The sequence below is a fragment of the Maniola hyperantus genome, chromosome 19 (genome assembly GCF_902806685.2).
Source record: "Maniola hyperantus chromosome 19, iAphHyp1.2, whole genome shotgun sequence".
Lineage (NCBI taxonomy): Eukaryota > Metazoa > Arthropoda > Insecta > Lepidoptera > Nymphalidae > Maniola > Maniola hyperantus.
The window spans coordinates 9,259,625-9,286,126 of record NC_048554.1 but is presented as its reverse complement, the minus strand read 5'-3'; the positions used below and the strand labels follow the sequence as shown (position 1 = coordinate 9,286,126).

Below are 26,502 nucleotides of genomic sequence, written 5' to 3'. Positions count from 1 at the left end.
AATAACTATTCATAATAACCATTTTATTTGTCACAAGGCTGAAGATATTTAGGGTTGTGAAATTACAATATTAAAAACGTGAAATTATATGTTGTTCTAATAATTATGATTTATGCTCCCTAAATCATGGGATTTTGATTATTTTGGGTAATTTATGGCAAATTTATACAAATAATATTATACTAAAGCACATACTAGGGTAGTGCTAAAATCGTGAGAGAAAACACTGCCAAATATGTCAAATGTCATTAATTTTGTTGATTGGACGCCGGCTTGTTTCTTTTCTGTATTGTTCACGTAGTTTTCTAATTTTTCATATCTATTGATCAGCATTTGTGAATAAGATGAAATGTATTATTACATTAACACAAGTTCTATTGATATTAAACGTTTGCCTCGCGACATTATCGCCACCGTCTGATAAAAAGTCTCAAAAAGGTGTTAAACCTCAAGAGGGTTCGAGGAAGAACAATGTTTTGGATCGTAAGCTGGTCGTAGAGACCCCATATGCTAAAGATATTCTTAAATATCATGCCACGTACCACCAGGAGACATCGTTTCGGAATCTCAAGAATACTGTACTGGGTTATGTTACGCCGGTAATTTACAATTAATTGTTTACTTTGTACTCATAGGGGTACCGACCATTTATACCGGTGCCCCCAAAGTTATAAAACTCCTGATAATGCTGAGCTCATACATAAGGGTTTAAAAAGTGAAGAAATTGTAAATTTGGTTGTAACATATATTTCTTGTTTTCCACACAATAATATACCTACGCGTAGCGATAGACTAAATAAATAGGTAGGTATTGGCATGGAGTTTACGCACCCTTTGACACCTAAAAGCGTGCTTCAAAAATCGGAGGCAACTCGTGTTATTCGTGTTGGATTCGATATCGTTTGGCTGGAGTTTGAGGGAGACAGGTGTTGTTTTTGGTAGACGTTTGGTTCCTCTCCCCCCTCCCTCCCCTACCTCAACCCCCTACTTCTGCCAAATCTTTCGAAGAATTTTATTTTGATATTTTAATGAAAGTTTATCTTTTTAGTGGAACAATAAAGGATATGATGTAGCGAAAACATGGGCACCCAAGTTTAACTACATCTCTCCAGTGTGGCTGCAGATCAAGCGACAAAGCCCACACATTTACATTATATCTGGCTTACATGACGTGGACCATGCATGGATGAAAACTGTAAAGCAAAAAGGATCAGCTAATGATGTAAAAAGTATGTAAAATCAGTTGATTCATTTACAACTCAACTCAATATTTTTGTTAAAAAAAATTAGAAAATTGTAATTCTTGACTTTTTTTGTCAGGGCTAGGTTTTCTTACAACATTTATTTTTCCGTACCATTTTTTTTTGGAAAAAGTTTGGGGTTTATTTCAAATACACCAGAAATCAATCCCATCATTTAAATACAGTTTTAACTTTCTTAAAAATGTATGCCTTGATTCTCTTATGCCGACTTTTCAATCACGTGTGAATTGCAATGGCAAAGCTTTTGAACACCCTGTGAGCGGTGCAAAATTATATTTCACGGTTAAATTTGAGGGTAAAAGCTAGTCTAATAATTAAAATTTATGTGTGGCTGACCACTCAAAATACCAAAATATTATTGCTACTATAATATTTTATGCCATCTTCTAGCTCATGTTTGAATTTAGAATACCATAAATTGAAATAATTCCAAGTGAAATAATTCCTTCTATTACAGTTGTACCCAGACTGCTTTTTGAAAACTGGGAACCATCAGATCTCAAAGCATTTTTCATGGAGCCAACATCAATAACAGAACAAAAAGCTCTCATTGAGGAAGTAAAGAGGGCCTGCAAGCAGTGGAAGTTTGATGGGGTCGTTCTAGAAATAATGTCGCAGATTGGAAAGTATATCGACAAGTCTGTCAAGTTTATACAACAGTTTGGTAAGTGTCAGACCTCTGTTAAAATATTATATTACATCAGTACATGCCCAGATTTAAATTCATGATCCTGCTAACTACTGGACTACGTAAAATCACCATAAATCCTTTGCCATCAATACCAAAACATTGTTATAGGTATACAATCAATGTATTACAGTACAATAATACAAAGTTACTCATATTCACTAGACATCCACCTACGAACTGCATTCTCTCAGTGGTCGTGTAGTAAATCCATACTAATACTATAAATGCGAAAGTGTGTCTGTCTGTCTTTTTACGGCCCATCCGCTTAACCGATTTCAATGAAATTTGGTACGGGGATAGCTTGCATCCCGGGGAAGGACATAGGCTACTTTTGATCCTGGTAAATTAAAGAGATCCCACGGGATTTAAAAAACCTAAATCCACGAAGACAAAGTCGCGGGCATCATCTAGTTCTTTATATATTGACCATGATGATGTGACCATGTGAGTCCGGCATGCTAATACACAAACTTTTTACAGGTCTCGAGATGACAGAAGACAATTTACACCTAATATTAGTATACCCTCCCTTCAGAGGATACCCCAGTGATGAGTTCTTTATAGAGGCATTCAATGAAATATATCCATATGTCAATGCTGTATCTGTCATGACATACGATTTCTCTAATCCACAAAAACCTGGTAAGTTTTTATTTCAGACTAGACTATTTTCCGGGATGAAAGTAGCCTTGTCCTTGTCCTTGTCCTTCCCCAGGATACAAGCTATCTCTGTACCAAATTTCATCAAAATTGGTTAAATGGATAGACTGTGAAAGGCTAGCAGACAGACAGACACACACACTTTCGCATTTATTATATTAGTATGGATATGGATAATAATGCTTAAATTTTTAGTTATTCTATGAAATTTACTTACTTGAAGCAACTTTCTTTAGTATAAAATCTGGACTAAACTGCAATTAGCATGAAAGTCGCAATTAGCAAAAAAGCAATTAGTAGAAAAGATTGTCATGGACAAACCCTTCGAATAGTAGGCCGATGTCTTAACCAGGCCATTACCGCTTGACTAAAAGATTAAACGGTTTTAATTACTTTTCAAAATTATTTACACCATGTTTTTTATACAGGTCCAAATGCACCATTATATTGGATGAAGTTATGTCTAGAGAAATTAATAGGTGATGAAGAAAATCCATCAAAAAGATCAAAAATATTACTAGGCCTCAATTTCTATGGTAATTCGTACACGGCGAATGGGGGCGGGCCCATAGTTGGTACTGAGTATATTGAACTTCTGAAGAATGCCAAACCCAATCAAGCACTGTCCTACAATAATAACACTGCTGAAAACTATATTGAAGTTAGGTAAGTTTTTTTGTGAAGAAGTTTGTTTTAGATAATAATTTAGCGTTGCTATCAGGAAACATGATTAAAAGTTTAAAAATATATTTGTGATTAGCTTCTTCATTGATTCCGCATTCAGAGATGTTTTTCACACTCTGCCACTAAATAACTTATACCACGATAAGTAACCCCTAGAGAGGTTTCTGTTTTATATCCGCCATATTGAATTTGTCCCTACGTCATTGTTGATAATGACACGCAGAACGCTAAATTAACACTTCATTTAGATTTAACTAACTGACGTCCGCGACTTCGTTTGCGTGGATTTAGGTTTTTATAAATTACCAGGGAAATTTGATTTTCCTGAACAAAAATAGCCTATGTCACTCTCCAGGTGTATAACTAAGTATATCTATGGAAATAATCATGTTGATCCGTTGCTCTGTTGTTACGTGATTGAAGGACAAATCAACAAATAAACACTCGCATTTCAAAAACAAAAACAAATCATTTTTTTAAATACTTGAGTCAACATAACCTCACTTCACATTGTTTGTCAAGATTTCACGTACAAAATACATCTTGACAAACAAAAAGTGGCTACGCGCTACGGTGATAAGGACAAAAATAATCATTTTGTCACGTTCTAATAAAAGCTTAAATGCATTTAGCTATCTCGCTCTAAGTAAGAGTCACAATAGGGCTATTTCTACAGATATTTGTTCGGTGGCTAAAACCCTTTAGTATTCGGGAAAAAAACTAACGCAGTTTATTACTTTTGCTACAGAACACCACAAGGCGCGAAGAAGATATTCTTCCCCACACTGTACTCCATCCAAAAGAGGCTAGACCTGGCGCGCGAGTTCGGCACGGGCGTCGCGATATGGGAGTTAGGTCAAGGCTTGCAATACTTTTACGACTTACTCTAATGTGATATTAATAATAAATTAATTAATTTATTGTATAATCTGTTTGTTATTTACTAATAAGCCGCGCCCTCGACGACGGCGGTGAGCGGGGCGAGAGCGGCGGCGGGAGCGTGGTTATAATAAATAATAAATTTTTATTGACTTTTAAGTTGCTGAGTGCTGACATAAATTATATTATAAGGAACACAATTTTTTTTATAATACAGATAAAAAACAAGTAATAACAATTAAGTAGACCTAGGTCTAGGACTAGGCCTACTAAGGGCATATGAATGGGCAACTCCTGCACTAGTAAACACTAGGTATTACAGTGGGTTGCCTTCTCTATTTCTAAAAACTTGAATAAATATTATTACAATTTGGTGCGTAAGGTCGGACATGTTATACCGGTGTCTATTACAAGTGATACAATACAATACACGGTTTGAAATTTGTGTAGCCCACGCGGACGAAGTCGCGGGCATAAGCTAGTCTAGTTATAAATATATGCGTATTGCGTCGCGTCATCACCCCGCTCCTGTCCCGCGTCCCGCTGTCGTCGTAACCGCGGCTTACCTTCGCAATGGAGGCTCAATACTTTACGAGATAACGTCATGATTTTTCATTTCCATAATATGAGTAGGTATGATTTACGCCAAATTACATTAAAGGATCTCATAGGTTCATAAATGTCCTCTAAATGATGAACTGGTAGCTCCTACCGTTAGTACATTACATAGTAATTCAATGGCTCCTACAAGCGTATTTTTTAGGATACACCAAGGTCTCGTCCAATTGACATGGGGCTTGAATGGAAGAGCTTGCAAGCTTGATCTCTGTGGGGAATGACTTTTTATTACTTTTAACTGCTAATTGTAAAACCAGTTTTTCTGAAGCATTACTTACTCTAGTGGCAAAGGAGGGTAACTGGATTGGAACTGCACGAACTATGAAATAAGTATTAAAACAATTTTACCATTAAATATTGGGTATTTAATTTAAAAAAAATACGTAGCCTTCAGTCTTTTAATGAGCTATATTTGTCGTCTATTTACATAATAATTAGAGGTATAGTGCGACAAGGCTATCTTGGGGCGTGGCGAAAATGGGAACTAACATTGCCGTCAAGTGCCCCTTTGTTCTTTGTTTAAATAGTCTAAGCCTTTGTTCTCCAATAGCGCCCCCCCTGTCAATTTGACAGGGGGGGCGCTATTGGAGAACTGTCAATGTCACTCAAGTGCCAAGAGAGCCTTGTACTGTTGTAGGTCTATTCAATGTACTCTGTGCTGTAGGTACCTGCATAAGTTATAACTTCTTAACTCTTTTAACTACTTTACCTATTCCGTTAATCGATATGACGCCGAATGAGACGCTCGATTTCAAACATTCATAAACAGTTAGAAAATAAATTAATGTACAAGTAAGTTAAGTATTTATAACATTGTTTTCATTCCACTGTAGTTTTCCTCTTGAGCTCCATCATAGACTGGGGCCCTTTCATCACCCTGTGCATTAGGTCCCAGCACATTTTTGCTGGGAGTAAGCTGAAATAGAGAGAAATGGTTTTAGATTTTTGAAATATTGTTTCGTGCTTAGTTTCCATTCTATTAAGTAGTAATTAAGCGTGACTGCATTTTCAGTATCTACTGAAAATACGAATGATGTAGGTACCTAAGCAGCATAATTCACATCAGATGCGTCGACCTCTGTTGACATCATCCGATGTCTGCTGCGTCCGATGGTGATCGTTTAAAAAAAAAATTTATCAAGTTAGCCCTTGACTGCGATCTTACCTGGTGTTAAGTGTTGATCCAGTACCTATAAGATGGAAGCGGGCTAACTTGGAAGAGGATGTCAGTTGTTATTAAACCCATATCTACCTACCCCTTATCGGTTTCTACACGGCATCGTATCGGAACGCTAAATCCCGGACCCGGACATGATGCAGTTGACTTCGTTCTTGCGAATGGAATCTATCATGGTTTCGTCGACGTAGTCCGGCTCCAACATGGGCATGAGTCGCGGCGTGACTCCGTCGAACATGCCCGTGTTGATGTAGTACCGGCACACGAGTGTCGCGTGGATCGTGTTATGTAATACAATTCTCACCACTTAAGCGGCAGCAAGTATCTGACAGACCCGGGCATGATGCAGGTGACTTCGTTCTTGCGAATGGAATCTATCATGGTTTCGGCGACGTAGTCCGGCTCCAACATGGGCATGAGCCGCGGCGTGACTCCGTCGAACATGCCCGTGTTGATGTAGTACCGGCACACGAGTGTCGCGTGGATCGTGTTATGTAAATACAATTCTCACCACTTAAGCGGCAGCAAGTATCTGACAGAGCCGGGCATGATGCAGTTGACTTCGTTCTTGCGAATGGAATCTATCATGGTTTCGGCGACGTAGTCCGGCTCCAACATGGGCATGAGCCGCGGCGTGACTCCGTCGAACATGCCCGTGTTGATGTAGTACGGGCACACGAGTGTCGCGTGGATCGTGCTATGACCGTGAGTCTGCAAAAAACAATTCCTAATCATCATCATGATTTTCATGCGGGACCCTAATGTATGAAATAGGTACAATCTTAATAGGTTTAATGAACCATATAAAATTTTGATATTAGAGAGAGAGCCAGCGCGTGCCAGAACTTCGTTATTTTATAAAAGCTGAAAGTGTCTCTGCGTATTGACCGCAACACAGGGAGGAACGATCAGCGACTAGAAAGTTTGGATTATGGTGGCTTTGGTAGATAAAAGGTAATAAAGGTGTAAAAAATCTTACGTCAAAGTATAAGTCTAGTTTTTTATGGTGGCAACCCCCTGCCAGACATTTAAAGTTTAATAAATTAAAGGGTGTATGGCTGGGGTTCCTACACAAGGTTCCTACTACACTAAAGTGTCTGACAATGCATAACGTGATTTGTAATACTACTCTACTACTAAATTAGACGAATTAGAATAATACTTTGACGCAAGATTTTTTAACACCTTTATTACCTGTTATCTTCCAAAGCCACCATGATCCAAACAAACGTTCCTCCCAGTGTTGGGGACAATACGCAGAGCAACTTTCAGGTTTTATAAAATAAGGAAGGTCTGGCACGTTCTGGCTCTTAAGCCATAAGTTCTAATGTAGCTAAAACACTTTAATCAACTAAGTTTCCAGTTTACATTATCAATAGCAAGCGGCTACAAATGACGACTCCAATACTTCGAAAGGTATATATGCGATACTTAATTATTTACGACGTAGACAGAATTTATTTTAAATTTATTATGAATATTTAATTGTAAATGCTATAATGGAGCAATAATCCTCACTCAAACCACTTAGGTTCACACTGTATAAGTATAGTGTGGAATCGATAAATGGCGATTATTTTCTCAATATTAAGAGATATACTTAGTCCGCGAAAGGAGATGGCAATCGGAGTATGAGGCGGGGGACGCCCCGCACACCAGCACGTCACCCGCCCTCGCCCGCACCGGGTTAGTGCGGGGGCTGTGTGGGTGTGCGGGGCGTTCCCTCTCCGATTGCCATTTCGCCCTACGCCGTCTAGCGAAAAAATTGTTATTACATTTATATGGAACTATCATAGTTTGATTCGAAATTTCACAAGGACTAACTAAGAAGTGCCTAACTATAATACGCGAAAGTTCGAGATGGCAATCGGGGTATGAGGCAGCTATCCTGTACCGGGTTAGCGCGGGGACTGTGCGGGGCCTCCCCTCCCTCCCCGATTGCCATTTCGAATCTTGGCCGACCTGTCGCGTAGGTACTAAGTATTAAGAATTTTGTTTTTATTACAAACTAATAACAAGCCTTATCAGAAGTTAAAGGTTCATTAATCAATACTTACATATCTCTACATACCAATAATATGTACATTTAGACTAATTTCATCATTCAGTGACAGAAGGGCTGGCTCATTTCTTGCGCAACGGATCTGCCTGGCTGTCAAGCGCGGAAATGCAGCCAGTATTCTTGGCACCATTGCACGTGGGCATGTTTTTTATAGTAATAAGATAAGGCTTGCTTTAAGTTTTATTGTAATACTAGCTGATGCCCGCGACTTCGTCTGCGTGGAATTAGGTTTTTTTAAAATCTCGCTGGAACTCTTTGATTTTCCGGGATAAAAAGTAGCCTATGTCACTCTCTAGGTCCTTATCTATACCTACCCGTGCAAAAAATCACGTCAATCCGTTGCACCGTTACGACGTGATTGAAGGACAAACCAACAAACCAACCAACAAACACACTTTGGCATTTATAATAAGGGTACTACCTACTGATTTTCAATAAAAATAAATATTTCATCACAATATTGGTAAATTTGTAGCTGAACTAAAAAAAGTTAAAATGATTATATTTTGTAGGTATAGCTCTAGAGGCATGATTAAAATTATATAGGTACTTTATTTGTAAACACTTTATAACTTACTAACTCCTTGTAATTTAATTTTACTTAATTTACTTACTACCTCCCACACAAAACTCGATAGATAACGTAAATAAGTGAAGTGGGAACACTTAATTTAATATGCGTATGTACTAACTAGAATTTCTAGAAAGAAGTAGCCAAGTAACAATGTAAATGCTGTATGTGTTCCAATAAAGAGAAAAAAATCTCTCAAACTTATACCTATAATAATATAAAAACAGTTAACATTCATTTTGTCGTTTTTTTATTTTATTTTTAAGGCTTTCGTGATCGTGCCTATGGTCTTGCTCTCAATAACGAATGGGATTCTCTTCGGGCAGATGACTGGTATGGTACGTGCATTGAGGAATAAAGACGATGGCATATCTCTGACTGACAATCAAATTTCAATCATGAGTAAGTAAAGTGATGTCATTTCTTACGCGATTCTCAATACGTACATAATATATTATTACGCCTATTATTTTATTAACATCGATGTTTTATTATTTGTTGTTCCATATCTAAAACCAAGCCAGATAACGATTTATCTCCTCTATCTATACCTACCCTAAAACAATAAATGTAGTAAAACTATATTTATTTATTAAACCATGTGAGAAACTATAGCATTGCATAATTATTGATTTTAATTGCCTTTAATTCATTAAATAAAAAAATTGCAAAAAATTAACGTAATACCTACCAAACATTAATTTGTTCAACATCACGCATCTTGCTCTTAAGTAGGTATATTACGCCTGTAAATGTTGATTGCAATTACATGCTCTCATGCTCGACTTGGAGCTACCATGGAGAGAACTCTTAAAGTTCCATTGTGCAACAAATCTTAACTCTTGTCATTATAATGTCTTTTTAGCTTCAACCATAACAGTCATGACCACAGTTGGAATGGGCATGGTAGCTGCTGTGACAGATTTAATTGGACGACGATATTCAGTCGTGCTGTTTGCTGCAGTATTAACACTGAACTGGATAATTTTATATTACGCCAAAGAAATGTATATGTTTATGCTCTCAAGAGTTTGCGGAGGTATCGGTTTTGGAGCAACATATGCCTTATGTATGGTCACAACTACAGAATATACTTCACCAAAAACTAGAGCATTTTACCTCCACACAGTGATAACAGTTGGGTCAGCTATTGGCACAGGACTCGGTCATGTTCTCGGAATACTCTTACATTGGAGAACAGTTGCGATAATTGGAATTTTTCCAGGAGCTTTTGGAATTATTGTACCGTACTTCTGGGTAGAAAGTCCTTATTGGTTGGCTGCTAAAGGACGTTTTGGAGAATGCGAGCAAGCGTTTTGGAAACTTCACAGAAAAAGTTCCAATACTAAAGCAGAATTACAATGGCTGCTCAAAGTAGAAAAAAATAAACTAGAAAAAGCCAATTTGACGAATTCACGCCCCACTTTAAAGAGATTGTTTTTAGCTTTTCGGATGAAATATTTCTGGGAATTGATGTTGCTGAGTACTATTATGTTCGTCTATATTACGGCCAGTGGAAAATTGATCTTCAGTGTCTTTGCAACTGTTATCTTAGAAGAAATCACTGGTACATCCGATGTTTTGTTATATACATTATTGGTGGACGCATTTTTCCTTGTAGGATCATGTATGTCGTTAATATTAGTCAGGAACATGTCGATAAGAAAACTGATATTTGTAACGGGATTAGTGGCTAATTGTATTTTAGTGGCTTTATCTTTATGTCTATATTTTAAGGTCGGGAAGGATATTCGGTGGATTAACGTGACTTTAATTGGTGCTTACTTTATAATTTTAAATAGTGGGCCGTTTCCATCAATTGAGGCACTATTAGGTGAAATATTTCCATTAGAATTAAAAGTTTACTGTTTCTGTTTAACTGGGGTAGTATTGTCTGTTCTAATGGCATTGTTTCTCTACTCGTTTCCACTAATAATAAGTTATTTGGGATATAATAATTTTTACCTGTTAAAGGCAGCGATAATGACAGTTTGTCTTGGTTTCTTGTGGTTTCGGTTACCAGAAACAAAAGGTAGAACTTTGCAAGAAATTGAAGTATATTTTAAAACAAACATTTTTGACGTTGACTTAGCCCTTCGTAATGAGGAAATGAAGACTTTTATTTAGATTGTTGTTTGTGTACCCTGCTGGAAAGATACAAAGTGGGAGAGCAGCAATACCAATATGGTGGAATCAAGAATGTCATAGTAAACGCGTAAATGATCGCAGTATCTGCCTACCATTTTACAATAAGTGACATTTTGGCGGCCCAAGTGTACCTAATCGTAACGTAACTTTAACCGTCTGTTATGCAACTTACCGCACCGCGCAGCTCTTCAACTCATCAAACGATAAACGATAATAATAAACTTTAATTGTTTCAACCTATAGTCCGCGACAGGTTGAGATGACAATCGAGGTATGAGGTGGGAGGACGCCCTACACACCCGCGCTCGCTCGCACTGGTTAGCGCGGGAGCTGAGCGGATGTGCGGGGCCCCTCACCGATTGCCAACTCGAACTGTCGCGTCACGCGTGCTATAGATGGGTTTGCCACAGACTTACCCGAAGTTCTGTGAATAGGCTCTCGTGAAAGCCGACGGTGGCAAACTTAGTGCCGCTGTAGTCTGTACATCGATAGGTGCCGAGAAGTCCAGCAACGGAGCCCATTGTCACTATGTGACCTTTGCCCGAACTTATCATATCGGGAAGAAAAGCTTTCACCGTCTGAAAAGAAAGGAAAGAATAATAATAAGTAAAGAATTTCCTGCGCAGTGCGCTCCCTTAAAATACTTACGTAGATAATCCTACCTATCCTAATCGACTGAATCTTAACTTCTGAAACTAATTTCATAGGTAGGTACAAATCTATTAGGTAATAAGTGTATTGAGTAACCGAGATAGCTCAACGGGTTGCAAAGCTGAAGTGGTAATGGGCAGGGCACATAGTTCGTAAAATCGATAGACGTTGGGGTCTCAAGGTGCTGGAATGGCGACCTCGCACCGGAAGATGCAGCGCTGTAAGACCCCCCAATAGGTGGACGGATGACGTTAGACGAGTCGCAGGGAGCCGCTGGATTCAGGCGGCGCGGCGCAAGACCGTGGCGTGTGGAATAATGATGAGACTATTAATTTGTGTGTCTCTCAATCGTGCCTGCAGTTATCTTTGGCCTCAAAATATCAAAATGTCGGAAAAATACGACTGTAGTACGGAACCCTCATTGCTCGAGCCTGACTTGCACTTGGCCGGTTTTTATGTTTTATTTACGAAGTAGTGTTTCAATTATTTACTACCTTTTTATAAAGTTACCATAATGATCTAAGCGTTCTTACCCAATAATGAGAGAGGATATTGACTTTGTATGTGGTTTCAATGGCTGCATCGTTCAGATCCAGCAGAGTTTCACCGAAGACGATTCCGGCGTTATTAATAAGTATGTCAACTTTTCCCACCTAAAACAAAATAATTAAGGTATCCTTATCAAAATTACTAAAAAATATTAATTCCTACGTAGAGAAACTACTGACTTTTAGTCTGATCGTGCATCTGGCTTGAGGAAATACCTAATTAATATCTAAAACTATCGCTATAGGAAAGCGAGACCTAAAATCCTGGCGTATTGTATTGTTACAAAAAGCTATTTATATAGTGCCCCTTCCTTCCTTCCTTTGGAAGAGCCTTGTGCGCGGTGCATGGATGTCCGGCCGTGCTTTATACTTACTCCGGAGAATCATGCACCGTGGGAAGCCGGTGCAGTGTAATAAATTATCTAATATTGTAAGATTTTATACATATTTGGGTAGATAATTAGGGGATATTATATATAATAGATAATTGGATATCTATAAATTATTTAATTAAGAAAGAATATACATTTTTCGTGGTCTACGATTTTATATGGTTTTATTTCTATTTTAGTTTAAACTTTTCATGTCATGTTTTTATGGTCCGGTCCGGCGCGAACAAATTTGGTAACCATCACTGATATGGATTTTGTTCGGTTCAGAGGATAGAGAGCAAGTCTCTGAAGCTAAAATATGCCACTCTGCCGGCGCTGAGTGGTTGTTATAAGTATTTATGGCGCCTGAAAGACGAGTGATCGTTACCAAAAATTACATGATATGGATATTGCAATTTAATACCGCAAGCCGTTTGTCCAGGCGTACCTGAAAGAGTCAAGCGCCTATTTTATTTTCATTCCTCTGTCAATACTTTAACATTCCTCTATCTAGATAAGAAAAATCAGTCCTCTCTCCTGTCGAAGTTTGGTGGCACACCGACGCGTGCTGGCAATTGAAACTCGGTGACTGCGCATTGTGATAATCCGTGGTGATAATCACAATGACCCGCGTGACGTCTTCATAGGAAAAATAGACAAGGGGTGGTTTTCACATTATTTATTAAACATGCGGTATCTAGCGATCCCAAGTCCGTGTATTTATAGTCTGCAACAGGTGGAGATGGCAATCGGGGTATGAGGCGGGGGGAAGCCCCGCACACCCGCAGGTCACCTTCGCTCGCTCGCACCGGGTTAGCGCGGGGGCTGTGTGGGTGTGCGGGATGTTCCCTCCCCGATTGCCATCTCAACCTGTCGCGTACTATACGTACCTCTACTTTTACTCTCTGTGCTGTGGTGTAGACAGCTTCCCGATCTGCCAGGTCGACGACGTAGCTCGCCACTGCGTATCCTTCGTCTTTGAGAGCAGCGCAGGTCTTGTTCAATGCTGATAGATCAAAATCACGATAAATTAAGAAATTTATGTAACGAGCCTTGAGTAAGGACGGAAAAGCGTCGTTACCGAGCCTAGATTCAAGGTATAATTATATACATTACCTTTAATAATACCTATTGTTTACCTAGTAAGTAGTAACGTGTTTATATACCTGTAAATTTAGGTAATTAGATGGATAATTTATGATTGTACCTAGAGCCCATACCTTATATTGTTTAAATGTAAAAAAACGGTAGGTAAGGTATGCGAAATCTAGATTTCTATGACGTCTAGACGTCATATTATAAAAAATATGTTTTATATCCTCGGTCCTTTGTTCGATCGAAAGTTGAATATAGGTACCTACTTTGTAAAGTGTAGCGGCACTTGCGTGAAGTTTTCTTGGATAGTGGCGCGCGAATCGCATTGTGAATTTTGACCTATGCCGGGCATAGGTAAATTATAAATTAAAATTATGAATATAGGTAATAGGTACCTAGTATTATTCATACCTACCTATACCTACCTACTTCGATCCAACGACCTCTATGCAGTATGTACCTACTACGTGGTACTACGCATGTGTCATTCCAAAAAAAACATTTTGCGAGTTGTAAATCAAACGATTTACAACTCGCAAAAAAGCGCAAAACTTGTTGACAAGTGTCGTACTAATTCTAACAAGAACGGGTTCAAGAACACGATTTATGCAGGTTGCCCTTCTATGCATATAAATTTAATTCAATGCTGCGATCTACTATCTAGAGCGAGTAACGGAAAATAACAGGTATTACAAATCTTTGATTAGGGTGTCTGTTGCGTTGCGTAGATTGTATCACTAACATGGAAGTTTTGCAACCTCATAAACGCACTGTGTACCCATACAACTCTGCTATTTCACAACTGTAATAGGTGCTTAGTATTTTTATCACGAAAAAGCTCTGGTTCGATTGAATTGAAACATTCACAGTTCGGAAGCACCTTAATCTACCTATCTAGCTATGCTTAGCCGTTAAAGATGCAAATCGCAGCAGCGGGAATTTCAGCTTTGCTAGTAACGTCTAGCCCGCAAGGGGGAGAGTGAGCATAAGGGACAAGGAGGAGAGATAAAATAATTTGTCGCCCCGAGAAAACGCCAAGAGCAAGTACTGAACGGGCGTTATCCTGCGATTGGGCCCATATAACCGAGAGGTTGGTGGGCCATGGGAGGTGGAGGGTTGTCCCTTGTTCACGGGATACAGCCCGCTGACAGATAGACGGAAGAACGGACGGGGCGAAAGCTTACAAGTAATAGGATCCTGTTGGCACCCTTCGGGTACGGAATCTTGAAAAGTAATAAAAAGGTATCTAATGCTTAGTAACTTTTATAAGTCAACCTAATCGGTGTGTCTGTAGGCCTATATTACGAATTATGTAACTGATGATGATGAATTTATGTCTTAAGATCACTGCGCCAAGACCGCAGATGGCCGTGTGTTTAGAAAGTAGAATTCAGTAAATTGTAGGTGTACCTATCTACTTAAGTTACAGTTGGAAAATTTCCGAGAAAACATTCTTAGAGGAAGCAGATTGGTTTAGAGTTTTCTGTAAAAGTTGCCTTAATTTAAAATATTGAGCATGTATAGTAATTTAGGTATTATAAGAATAGCCAGATGAAAAATTCTTTTTCCATACTAATATCTATTAGAAATGTGAAAGTGTATATCTGTCTGTCTTGCAAACTTTTCACGGCCATTTGTTAAACCGGTTTTGACAAAATTTGGTACAGTAGAGATAGCTTGCTTCCAGAGAAGGGCATAGGCATTTCATCCCGGAAAATCAAGAAAATCCCACAAGATTCTCAAAAATCTAAATCCACTCGGAAGAAGTTGCAGGCATCAGCTTGTTTATGATAATAATGAAGCACCTATTACCACAAAATAGGAAGTTAAGTATTTTGTGCTATTAATGTAGTTTTTGCGATATAGGTAATAATAAAGCATATCCACTAATAAACCTTGTTAAGTGAAATCATATGTAAATCACATGAGTATCTACTCATGATCTACTCGTGTGGTATAAATCGAATGTTTGATTCAATCTTAATTTTAGGAAATAAAGAAGATCTAAAATTCTATTTAATAAAGTATCAATATTTTTGACTCAACTTGACTTAGCCATCTAAGTCATGTTGAGTCAAAAATATTGATACTTTATTGATGAGTTTTATCACAGGAACAAAATGGTCAGCAAGTGTCATTGCTTATTTCAGCAAGTCGTTATCGAAACCAGAAAGGATTTATTGCGTAACTCGACGGAAACTGCTGGCTATAGTTAAGACCTTGCAGCACTTTAAGAAGTAGGTATTTATTGGGAAGAGAATTTACTTTACGAACCGATCACATGGATCCTGCAGTTTAAAAATCCCGAAGGTCAAGTGGCAAGATGGATCGAACCACTTTAACTGCCTAACAATTCAACGTGGAATAACGGTGGAATAGTTATACTTTATTTTGTCTTAATTCTCTGTCATCAGTAATTTGACATTTGAACAACAGAACAGAAAACTGCACATTTTGTCTGTTCCCTTACCTTCTTTATTAACGTCCCATAAAACAACCTTGGCTCCAAGCCTTGCCAACTTGATCGCCAACTGTCGACCAACTCCTCCGCCGCCTCCAGTAATTAGAATTATATCTCCGTTCAGACTTTTCATGGGTCTTAGTGCATTTGGAACCAGTGTCCAAAACAGAGACTCCAAAATGTAGTAGCATGATAAGACAAGGAACAGGACGGTGTCTTTGGCGATGTCAAATATGCTGGACATTTGCGATGGATTGTTGATCTTCGTACCTTCCAACATTTTTCTGCAAAAAAAGGAAATACAAATTTATTTTTGTAGAGTGCACGTGGAATTAGGTTTCCCAAAAATGCCATAGCGACTCTTTGGTTTTCCATTCCATCCCCGAGATGCAAGATTTCTCAGTGCCAACGGGAAAAGCTAGTAGACAGACAGACACACTTTCGCATGCAGTATGAGTGATAGATTGGATATAAAAACACAAATGTAAGTAATACATGTACAACAAATCAAAACGTAAAGGACGTTATTCATTTTAGGAATTTAAAAACTAATTTACTGTAGACGTCTTTCAACAATAAATAATTTACTGTAATAAAGGTATTTTTTTTAATAATAAGGTAAGATTTAATTAAATAAAGGTACATAGTTTGATTTTTTAATGTTTGCGGTAAGAACCTGCTATTCATTTACCTCTTTCATCTTGGCTAAGGGAAATTACACTAGTATTAACCTTAGTATGAGCAGTTACGGGAGGTATCTTATTTCGACCGTTGTGCGTTGGTTATGATTTTGCTACTTAGTTAAATTGCAGTTTGTAGATGTTGGTTTCATTGGTTAATAGTATATTAATTACAATATAATATGTGGTGCTTGTATCTTATTACATTTCATTACATAGTGGTGGTACTTGGTCTGGTATGTTAGTACCTACAGTACAGGCAGGTAAGGGTAGCGTACACACTGGAATATACGCATATCGTCAGTTACGTTGATATAGCTGAATTCTCTTTCCTGCTCACATCAGTTAATTATACCCATAGGTATAATTAATACGAAACTTTGTTTGTTTGTTGATTTATTGGTTTGTTGGTATGTCTTTGAATCACGGGGCTATGGATTGACATGATTTTTGGGTAGTTATAGTTAAAGACCTGAAGAGTAACATAGGCTAAGTACTTTTATCCCGGAAAATGAAAGAATTCCCATGGGATTTTTAATAAACTAAATAAATCCATGCGAACGCAGTCGTAGGCATCAGCTAGTCTTATATATTTTTCTATTCTAATTATGTCTACTTATAAAACAACTAGGTAGGTACTTTAATAAGACGTAAATTACTGACCCTAGTTCTAGGTAGTTGGAACAAGGCTAGCCTCCTTCACTCGGTCGTACAATGTACATTGACACTATAAAGTAAATTGTACCTATAGAACGCGACAGGTCGAGATGACAATCGACGAGGGAACACCCCCGCACACCCGCACAGCCCCCGCACTAATCCGGTGCGGGTGACGTGGAAGTGTGCGGGGTGCCCTCCCGCCTCATACCCCGCTTGCCATCACAACCTGTCGCAGACTATACCTTCCAGGGACTTAATTATTTTTTGTAAAGACAATAAATAATTAGGTGTAATAATTATTTTAGATGGGATTCTTCGAAATCGTTCACTAATGGAAATTAATGAAGAGCTCCGTGCCCCTAACATTAAACTAACAAAAAATATTCACCTGTTTAAGTATAGGTAAGTATTGGGGCCAATTCTCTTGTACACAATGGCACCGATTCTTTTGTCTTTCTCTAAACTAAATTTAGAGTATCTGCATCCTTTTCTTTTTAACAATGCTAAAAAAGGAACGGAACATGACTTTCACATTTAAAGACTCTAAATTTTAGTGCACAATACAAATTTAAACAGTAGGTTCGCGACTGCGTGCTAAAATCACGGGTTTTACCATCTAAAAATTAAATTTAGAATTGTCAAACTGCGTCTGTCCTTTTCATATTACATTAGTAAGAAGACGATGCGAATACTCTAAAATTAGGTTGTGCTCAGAATCGGTGCCATTGTGAACTAAACTAAATTAACAGGTCTAAATATAGTGCTATCCTTTTCCGCAAGCAACATTTTGAAAGGGATAGCAATAGACGTGCCATTTTAGTTTCATTTAGAGATTGTGTACAACAGAATTAGCCACATTATAAACAAATCCTAATTTAAATTGTGCGTTGATCGTAACGTGGTGGCAGGTATCTTCTATCTTCTATCTAAATATTTTAAAGGATTGACTGACTGACTGATCTATCAACGCACAGCTTAAACTACTGGACGGATCGGGCTGAAATTTGGCATGCAAATACCTATTATGACGTAGGCATCCGCTAAGAAAGGATTTTTGAAAATTCAACCCCTAAAGGGTTGAAATAGGGGTTTGAAATTTGTGTAGTTCACGCGGACGAAGTCGCGAGCATAAGCTAGTTTACTATGTAAGAAGCCTTCCTGCAAGTTCCAACAACAACACACCGGAATTAATATAGAAATATTCATTTTTAGGGTCCCGTACCTCAAAAGGAAACACGGAACCCTTATAGGATCACTTTGTTGTCTGTCTGTCGGTCTGTCAAGAAACCTACAGGGTACTTCCCGTTGACCTAAAATCATGAAATTTGGTAGGTAGGTAGGTAGGTATTATAGCTGACACTAGGGGAAAAATCTGAAAACTGTGAATTTGTGGTTATATCACACAAAAAAAAAAATTGTGGTCATAAACTAATAATTAGGATTTTCAATTTTCGAAGTAAGATAACTATATCAAGTGGGGTATCATATTATGAAAGGGCTTCACTTGTGCATTCTAAAACAGATTTTTATTTATTTTTATGCATCATAGTTTTTGAATTATCGTGCAAAATGTCGAAAAAATACGACTGTATTAGGTACGGAAACCTCGTTGCGCGAGCCTGACTCGCACTTGGCGGGTTTTTTTATTTAAGTAAATAGAAAGTAGTTTCTAAGAAAGCGTTCGCAGTTTTAATATTATTCATGTTTTACTTAGATGTAGATATAATAGGTACCTATCTATACTAATATTATGAAGAGGAAAAATTTGTTCGATTGTTTGTTCGTAATCGATAAACTCTGAAACTTAAGTAGAAGTAGATAAAGTAGTAAGTACATACTTTTATTTTCCTTACAATTTGATATTAGAATTAACGCATTATTTTAAAAATAATAACTTAATACCTAGGTATATTTTGACAACACAAATAAGCTAGGCGGTAATTTAAAATATTTATATAATTTTATTTTATTTTGAATTACCGCCAATTTTTCAATTATCAAATGGTTAACTGAAATTTGACTTTTTGACAGGTTTGATGCTGCAAATCTTTATTTGACGATTAAAAAAAAACATTTTTAAGGGACACCTTGTGATATTAACTAAGATAACAGCTAACCTTTTAGTTTTTCCTAGTGTTAAAAATCCGTTAAAATCACTCGTCTTGCCTTGCGTATCGTATCACTGATTGGGAAGGCGCTGCACATGCGCCGGTCGACCTACAACTGCGTACAGTTTACAATCCGATGTTTCTCTACACAACGTTATAGCTTTCTCCAATAACGGTATCTACCATTAAAGAGATTTTTAGTACCTACTGCTTTATTTACACCTCTTAATTCTAATGGCTACGAATGAAAAACTTTTGGAGTAAGTAGTAAGGACCTAGTAGGTACTTAGTAGGTAGGTACTATTATATATTCTGTGGTAATACCTAATATTTTAATCCAAGCCGTCGCGTCGTCGGTCGTGTCGGGGGACCGTCAGAAGAATAGCTACAGTACGCGACCAAAAGTGATGAACATCGATCTTTAGAAGCAAAGAGAATATAATCACTACGTTTTATTTAGAAGGAGATGATAGCTTTGTAGAGCACCGTCTCGATCATTGAGGCCGACAAAACGTCATATGGGTATGACTGACAGAGACAACGGTCTACAAAGAAGAAATGTCATTCTAAACGCCGATGTTCATCACTTTCGGCCGCGTACTGTAGGTAGGCACATAGTAGCTGATGTTAACTAATAACTTTAGAGGACATAATAAACCCGTCGCAATCTTTACTGCGAGCTGTTTCCTGCGATTTGTCTCATCTAGTCTTATTGGAAACGCAGCAAATCAGCTAAAAGAAAAGGTCATCGAAAATCATTTTACTTGTAGGTATCTAGGTCATTGACTAGGTCTAGTGTTGCAAAACTTGTAGGTGTTGTAGTTAATTGGTTTGTGAACATCAATTACCCAAAATAAATTAGATTTTGATACGTACCCATTCAGTATTACGTATTACTTAGCGTGGCAAGGACCCTAATTATTTTTTGAGTTTTTATGTGCAATGTAGCATTAACATTGAGCAATGAAGATAATAATCGCTTTTAAAAATTATTCATTGTAAGATTCTAGTCTAGACAATCTATTTTTCTTCATCATGATCAACCTATCACCGGCTCACTACAGAGCACAGATCTCCTCTCAGAGAGAAGGGTTTTGGCCATAGTCTACCACGCTCGCCATGTGCGGATTGGTAGAATTCACACACCTTTGAGAACATTATGGAGAACTTTCAGGCATGCAGGTTTCCTCACACGTTTTCTTTCACCGTTAAAGCAAGTGATATTTAATTAATTAAAACGGACATAACTCTGAAAATTTAGAGGTGCGTGCCCGGGATCGAACCCCCGGCCTCCGATTAGAAGACGGACGTCCTAACCACTAGGCTATCACAACTTTCCTATTTTTCTTTACAAATCTTTATACAAGTATCCATTTTCTTAACGCTCTGAATGGTAAAGTAGTACTTATTATGTACATAATAAGTACCTAAGTATTAGAGATGAGCGTTATCGGCTATTTCTGGCAACGGTTATCCAACCGTTATTCAGTTTCAATACCGATATTGATAACCGTTCCCGAATATCAGTATCCTCTGATTCCTGTGTTTCAACTAATTTAATGTGCGCACTGCACACCGTTTTCGTTTGTAGTAACTAAGATAGCTGCCGTATCGATACCGTCTGTATAGCTAAAGTTTCAAGTCGTTACTAAGCCGGTAGCCAATATTAGCTCCTTCTAGACTTAGAGTGTGTGAAAACATTTAGAAAGAAAGAGAAAGCATAATTATTTTGCGTTTCAAGTTACCATAAAACCAAATAATGCATTGTCATAGATAACTGATAACCGTTGCTAGCTACGACAATACCGATACGGTACGCTATAGGCACGGCAACCGTTTTCAGTTACGTTATGCTATAGCGGACACATGTCTACTAAGTATTACCAAGTTCGTCGATGCGCTCAAAAGCACTGCGGGCAACGCGACGCTTCACTTAGCGTACCTAGTAGGTATGGGTCCGCGACAGCTTGAGATGGCAATCGGGCTATGGGGCGGGGTGACGGACGCCCCACACAACCGGACATCACCAGCGCTTGCCCGCACCTTATTATACCAATGTACTCTGTGGACTGTGGCCCGCACCGAGTTAGCGCGAGGGACGAGGGCTGTACAAGATTAGTTACCTACTACTCGTAATTACTTATCTCTGGCACCAAGGAGCCACGACTATAAGCTGCATATATCGTGTAGCTCAATGCTCTTTGTACCTAGCTAATTTGCATTCAGCCTAATAGCTAGTAGGTATTCTGAGTAAACGAGTAGAGCTGGAGGTTGCCACGGGCCAATGGGTGCATCTGTATTCATTCCTCGTAGAAAACTCATTAATCGAGGCCGAGTGATTGTCGGACACAGTCAAATGGCTTATTGCCTATTGATAGATACATTATCATCATCATCAACCGATAGACGTCCACGGCTGGACATAGGTCTCTTGTAGGGACTTCCACAGTCCACACGCCACGGTCTTGCGCCGGCCGCCTGAATCCAGCGGCTCCCTGCGACTCGTCTGATGTCGTCTGTCCACCTAGTGGGGGGTCTACCAACACTGCGTCTTCCGGTGCGGGGTCGCCATTTCAGCACCTTGATACCCCAACGTCTATCGGTTTTACAAACTATGTGCCCTGCCCATTGCCACTTCAGCTTCGCAATCCGTTGATAGGCGTTTGTATTGATAAGCCTGCGTGACACCATATATTTATTTATATACTAGCTGACCCGGCGAACTTCGTACCGCCTAACAGTCGATTCTTTTTCAGGATTTTTTTAAAAGTTTTCTCTCCGTAAGTAGTAGTCTCATCCACGTACTTCAAGGAATATTATGAAAAAAGAATTAGCGACATCGATTCATCTGTTATCGAGATTTGCGATCAGCAACACATTCAGTGATTCATTTTTATAATATAGAGAAGATTACTTTTACTACCTACTAAATACTTAAATGATTCTGACTTAAAAAATACGAAGTCTCAGGCCGATAAAATAGCTGCTCAGCCGCATGGCTCGAGATGCCTTAAATATTCTGTCTATGTTAGGTAGGTAAGTAATTTTCTAGCCATTTTGAAATGAAACTAGGTAGGTATACGACCATGTAAATTATGCACTAAACAGCTATTACCTCAGAGTATACGAGGTACAATACTTTTGTTAAATTTTGTAAGAATGTAACCTTTAACAAATTGCGTTATTACCATAACCAAACGATTAACTGTAAAACAGAAGTGAATTTCAAAGACCATAATAATATCAATGGGCATACTTTACTAAAGCTTTTATAACAAGAATAATTCGTCTCGAATAATAAGTATGTGAGACCGGGCAGGATATACCTAGTAGGTCGGTATTAAGTAGGTAGGGTAGTACCTACCTCCTATGTGATACTTATTATGGTTTAAATCACAGCATAATAACGAATCTACGTAGGTCATTATAAAATCTTACAGAAGATAGGAAGGTAGGTACCTATTCCTGTATTAGGAAAGGTCATATTAAAAAAAATTAAACTGTATATTACATAATTACCTATAGGTACTAGCGCCCTGGCTTGGCACTGCTATTTTTGAGACGCAAGTAGGTATATTTTTGATAGATATAAAGTAATGGACAACTTTTTAGTAGGTAAGTAGATACATTGATTTCATATAGGTAGGTACCTAACTCTAACGGTTTACGTAGTAGCGTCAGTACTATTACCTATACATATTATATTCTGTGGTAGACTGATAGTAGGTACTAGAACTAGAGGATAGCTCACAAATGGCTGGATTATTGCTGATTTAATAGGAGGATAATTATTATCAACTAGCTTATGTCCGCCTGGACTACCCAAATTTCAAACCCCTGTTTTACTTCCTTAGAGGTTAAATTTCAAAAATCCTTTCTTAGCGGATGCCTACGTCATAATAACTATCTGTATGCCTAGCCCAATCCGTTCAGTGGTTTGAGCTGTGCGTTGATAGATCAGTCAGTCAGTCAGCTTTTCCTTTCATCCATACTAATATTATAAATGCGAAAGTGTGTCTGTCTGTCTGTCTGCTAGCTTTTCACGGCCCAACCGTTCAACCGATTTTGATGAAATTTGGTACAGAGTTAGCTTATATTCCGGGAAAGGACATAAGCTACTTTTTATCCCGGAAAATTAAAGAGTTCCCATGGGATTTTGAAAAACCTAAATCCACGCGGACGAAGTCGCGGGCATCATCTAGTATATTATATAGACTAACAACTTCGTTTGGTCGCCTTCTGGCATAAACAGTTTATATTATGTATATGTATAATAATAATTGGTTAAAACTGACCGAAAATCCCTGCAATAGTTGCTTAGGAGGGACTTTTTGTTTTATAATAAAGATGCTTATAATATTATGTACAGTAAGAAAATTTTCGCTTTATCTAAATAGTGCCATCTACAAGTAAATGGTGGTATTATTTTCTTGGGTACTATCTTACCGTAGATACTACACTTGACTCCATCAAGAGGTTCTCGATCAAACTGTGCGATGTCGATGTCGGCAATCTCTGAGTTTTTTTTTCGTGGTTTTAATTAATTTTTTGCAAGATAAAAAAGTTTTTAAGAAATTGAAAAAAAACACTACCTAGTGCGAGTCAGACTCGCGCACCGAAGTGTTCCATCATACTACTATTTAAATTGCTAATGCGCGTGGTCGCCATTTTAGTGACGTCAGCACTAGACTGTGAAGTTTCGAGCTGATGGTATATTTGTATTTCGGCAGACGTCAAAATGACGTTTCGATGTTAATGAGACATGGTTCCAGCGCAATTTATATGACTTATACATGACTTATATAATAAATAATAAATAAATAAATAAAATGTTTATTTTTCAATCATCTAGTTAGGTACACACATACATGGATTTGATCTTGAACAAATTTGCGTGCTTGTTGACATAAGCATATACAATATTAAAAATGGTACAAGATCAAGAACTGGCTATCCTAGCTAGATTTTTAGATCTGTGTTAAGGATAGCCAGCCCTCTCCCTCGGTTAACTAAAAAGTAAATAAGAACATGAGTGCACAAGCACAAATCAGTTATAACAGAAGATTGCTGTTCTTTAACGTTTTTACACTTAAACGTATGATTTATGAGCCTAGATAGTTGTGAAGGAAAACTATAGTGCACAGTGAGTGGTGTGTTTGCGTTTGTGTAGTGTGTGTGTAGTGTGTGTTTGTGTGTGTGTGTGTGTGCGTGTGTGTGTGTGTGTGTGTGTGTGTGTGTGTGTGTGTGTGAGTGAGTGTAAATGTGTAGGGGAAAGTAAGAAAGTGAGTAAAATCTAACTGTAATTAAATAATGTTGTATAGGTAAATTAAATGAATTAATAAATAAATTAAAAATATTTTTATTGATTTTCACTTCAATTATTATTATTTATTGAGAATATGGCAGATTTGGTATTAATAGATTGTAAGAAATCTTCTGTTTCATCGTAAGATTTATTCAACAAAAAGGATATAACTTTCTTTTTACACTGAGGAAGCGGCAACTTATAGATGGGCAATTCTGCATTGATCTTATTATATAGAAAATAATATAACCATTAAGGGGGCTCAGGCCGGTGTATTCTTCATACAAACATAGGAGAGTAATTAATACATTATTTGATATTGTGCGCTCAAAACGGAGTATTATATCGATTTATCTCGTCATTATCTAGGTTTATTGATATATAAAACATTGAAAAAATATTGATTTTAAAGTTACGAGCCTCAAAAGATTCAGTATATCTATATATATATATATATATATATATATATATATATATATAAAAGGAAAAGGTGACTGACTGACTGATCTATCAATGCACAGCTCAAACTACTGGACGGATCGGGCTGAAATTTGGCATGCAGATAGCTATTATGACGTAGGCATCCGCTAAGAAAGGATTTTTGAAAATTCAATCCCTAAGGGGGTGAAATAGGGGTTTGAAATTTGGGACTACACAAATTTCAAACCCCTATTTCACCAGCAAACTAGCTTATGCTCGCGGACGAAGTCGCGAGCATAAGCTAGTTTTAACACTAAATTTATGTCAACTTTGGGCGTAAATAAATAAGATTAGGAGTGTGCAAATTCTAAAACAATTTAACATTAAGACATAGCTTATTTATTTATTAGTTGAAATATCTTTACTTTACAAACAAGTATTTTTTTCTCAAAAATATTTTTCCTAAAGCCTTGTCGCGCGCATGATTTTCGTGAAAATCATCGTGCCTCTCGCCTTTCTCATACAATGTCAGGTGAAAAGCAAACAGTTTACCCACGTGCGCTGTCGAGCGTACTGCGTCACCTTAACCATTGAAAATAGTGAGGTGAGACCAATGGTGAGACTCATGTCCTCCTAAAAAATATCTCCGTATTCCCATTTAGAGCGTTTTTTTGATAAACTGGAAAATCAAAGTCGACGAATATCTAGCTGAAAGCGGAGCGAGACCAATAATTAATCTATGGGAGCGAGACCAATAATTAATCTATGTAGCTGAACATAAAAAAACGGTTTCCGTAAACCGCTAAAAAGGGTTTTTTAAAACCCTTTCTTAGCGGATGTCTACGTCATAATAGCTATCTGCATGCCTTCAACCCGATCCATCCAGCAAACTGAGCTGTCCGTTGATAGATATGTCAGTCAGTCAGCCAGTCAGATTTCCTTTCATATATTGCATAGATGAGTAGGTATAGACTAGGTTAAGACTGTAGACTGGTTTAATAAACACCGTGTATAGGAGTTTTTTTAAGTAAGTATACCGATTGCTTAACAATACAATATGCAAAAAATAACAATTTGTTTCATGACTTTGCGCTGCGGAAAAATCATTATATTTTTTGTTATTTTGGCATTCATGTCATATTATGTCACGGTCGTGTCGTGCGACGAAGCCATAGGTATAATATAATACTTAAGTAGGTAAGTAGATATCTTATAAATGTATGTCTGACATACGTGATACGATATACGACTTACGAGTAACTTGACTATATTCTGAGGCGGGAAACATAGGAAAGGAAAAAAGGGAAGTATTATTCTCATAGAAAATAGCAAACACTTATTTAATATTTAAGGTGCTCCTAAGTACTATGTACTATTGTATATGTAAGTACTAGCTGATGCCCGCGACTTCGACCGCGTGGAATTAGGTTTTTTAAAAAGCTCGTGGGAAC

General features: G+C 37.8%; 2 protein-coding genes across 2 annotated transcripts; one reads left to right on the top strand and one right to left on the bottom strand.

The window, feature by feature from the left end:
- The first annotated feature begins 241 nt into the window (after positions 1 to 241).
- On the top strand, positions 242 to 4,225 carry LOC117991345 (chitinase domain-containing protein 1). The gene is made up of 6 exons (XM_034978915.2): positions 242 to 599; positions 1,049 to 1,229; positions 1,720 to 1,926; positions 2,434 to 2,595; positions 3,042 to 3,279; positions 4,046 to 4,225. Exons 1-6 carry the CDS (start codon positions 345 to 347, stop codon positions 4,185 to 4,187), a joined length of 1,185 nt encoding a protein of 394 aa, XP_034834806.1. The 5' UTR covers positions 242 to 344; the 3' UTR covers positions 4,188 to 4,225.
- A 1,137-nt stretch (positions 4,226 to 5,362) lies between these two features.
- LOC117991348 (epidermal retinol dehydrogenase 2) lies at positions 5,363 to 19,524 on the bottom strand. Its single transcript, XM_034978917.2, has 7 exons — positions 19,336 to 19,524; positions 15,888 to 16,162; positions 13,213 to 13,328; positions 11,937 to 12,056; positions 11,169 to 11,330; positions 6,483 to 6,682; positions 5,363 to 5,710 (listed from the first exon to the last, which is right to left on the bottom strand). The coding sequence occupies exons 2-7, from the start codon at positions 16,156 to 16,158 to the stop codon at positions 5,614 to 5,616; spliced, it is 966 nt and encodes a 321-aa protein (XP_034834808.1). The 5' UTR covers positions 16,159 to 16,162; positions 19,336 to 19,524; the 3' UTR covers positions 5,363 to 5,613.
- Between the last annotated feature and the right edge of the window lie 6,978 nt (positions 19,525 to 26,502).

What these genes read in the sequence shown, in the direction of transcription:
- LOC117991345 (XM_034978915.2), top strand. Translation starts at nt 345, where the DNA reads ATGAAATGTATTATTACATTAACACAAGTTCTATTGATATTAAACGTT. An exon ending in TACTGGGTTATGTTACGCCG is followed by an intron (nt 600 to 1,048) that starts GTAATTTACAAT and finishes TTATCTTTTTAG; the next exon opens with TGGAACAATAAAGGATATGA. An exon ending in CAAGTTTATACAACAGTTTG is followed by an intron (nt 1,927 to 2,433) that starts GTAAGTGTCAGA and finishes AACTTTTTACAG; the next exon opens with GTCTCGAGATGACAGAAGAC.
- LOC117991348 (XM_034978917.2), bottom strand. Translation starts at nt 16,158, where the DNA reads ATGTTGGAAGGTACGAAGATCAACAATCCATCGCAAATGTCCAGCATA. An exon ending in GCCTATTCACAGAACTTCGG is followed by an intron (nt 6,683 to 11,168) that starts GTAAGTCTGTGG and finishes TGTTTTTTGCAG; the next exon opens with ACTCACGGTCATAGCACGAT. An exon ending in TACTTGCTGCCGCTTAAGTG is followed by an intron (nt 5,711 to 6,482) that starts GTGAGAATTGTA and finishes TCTCTATTTCAG; the next exon opens with CTTACTCCCAGCAAAAATGT.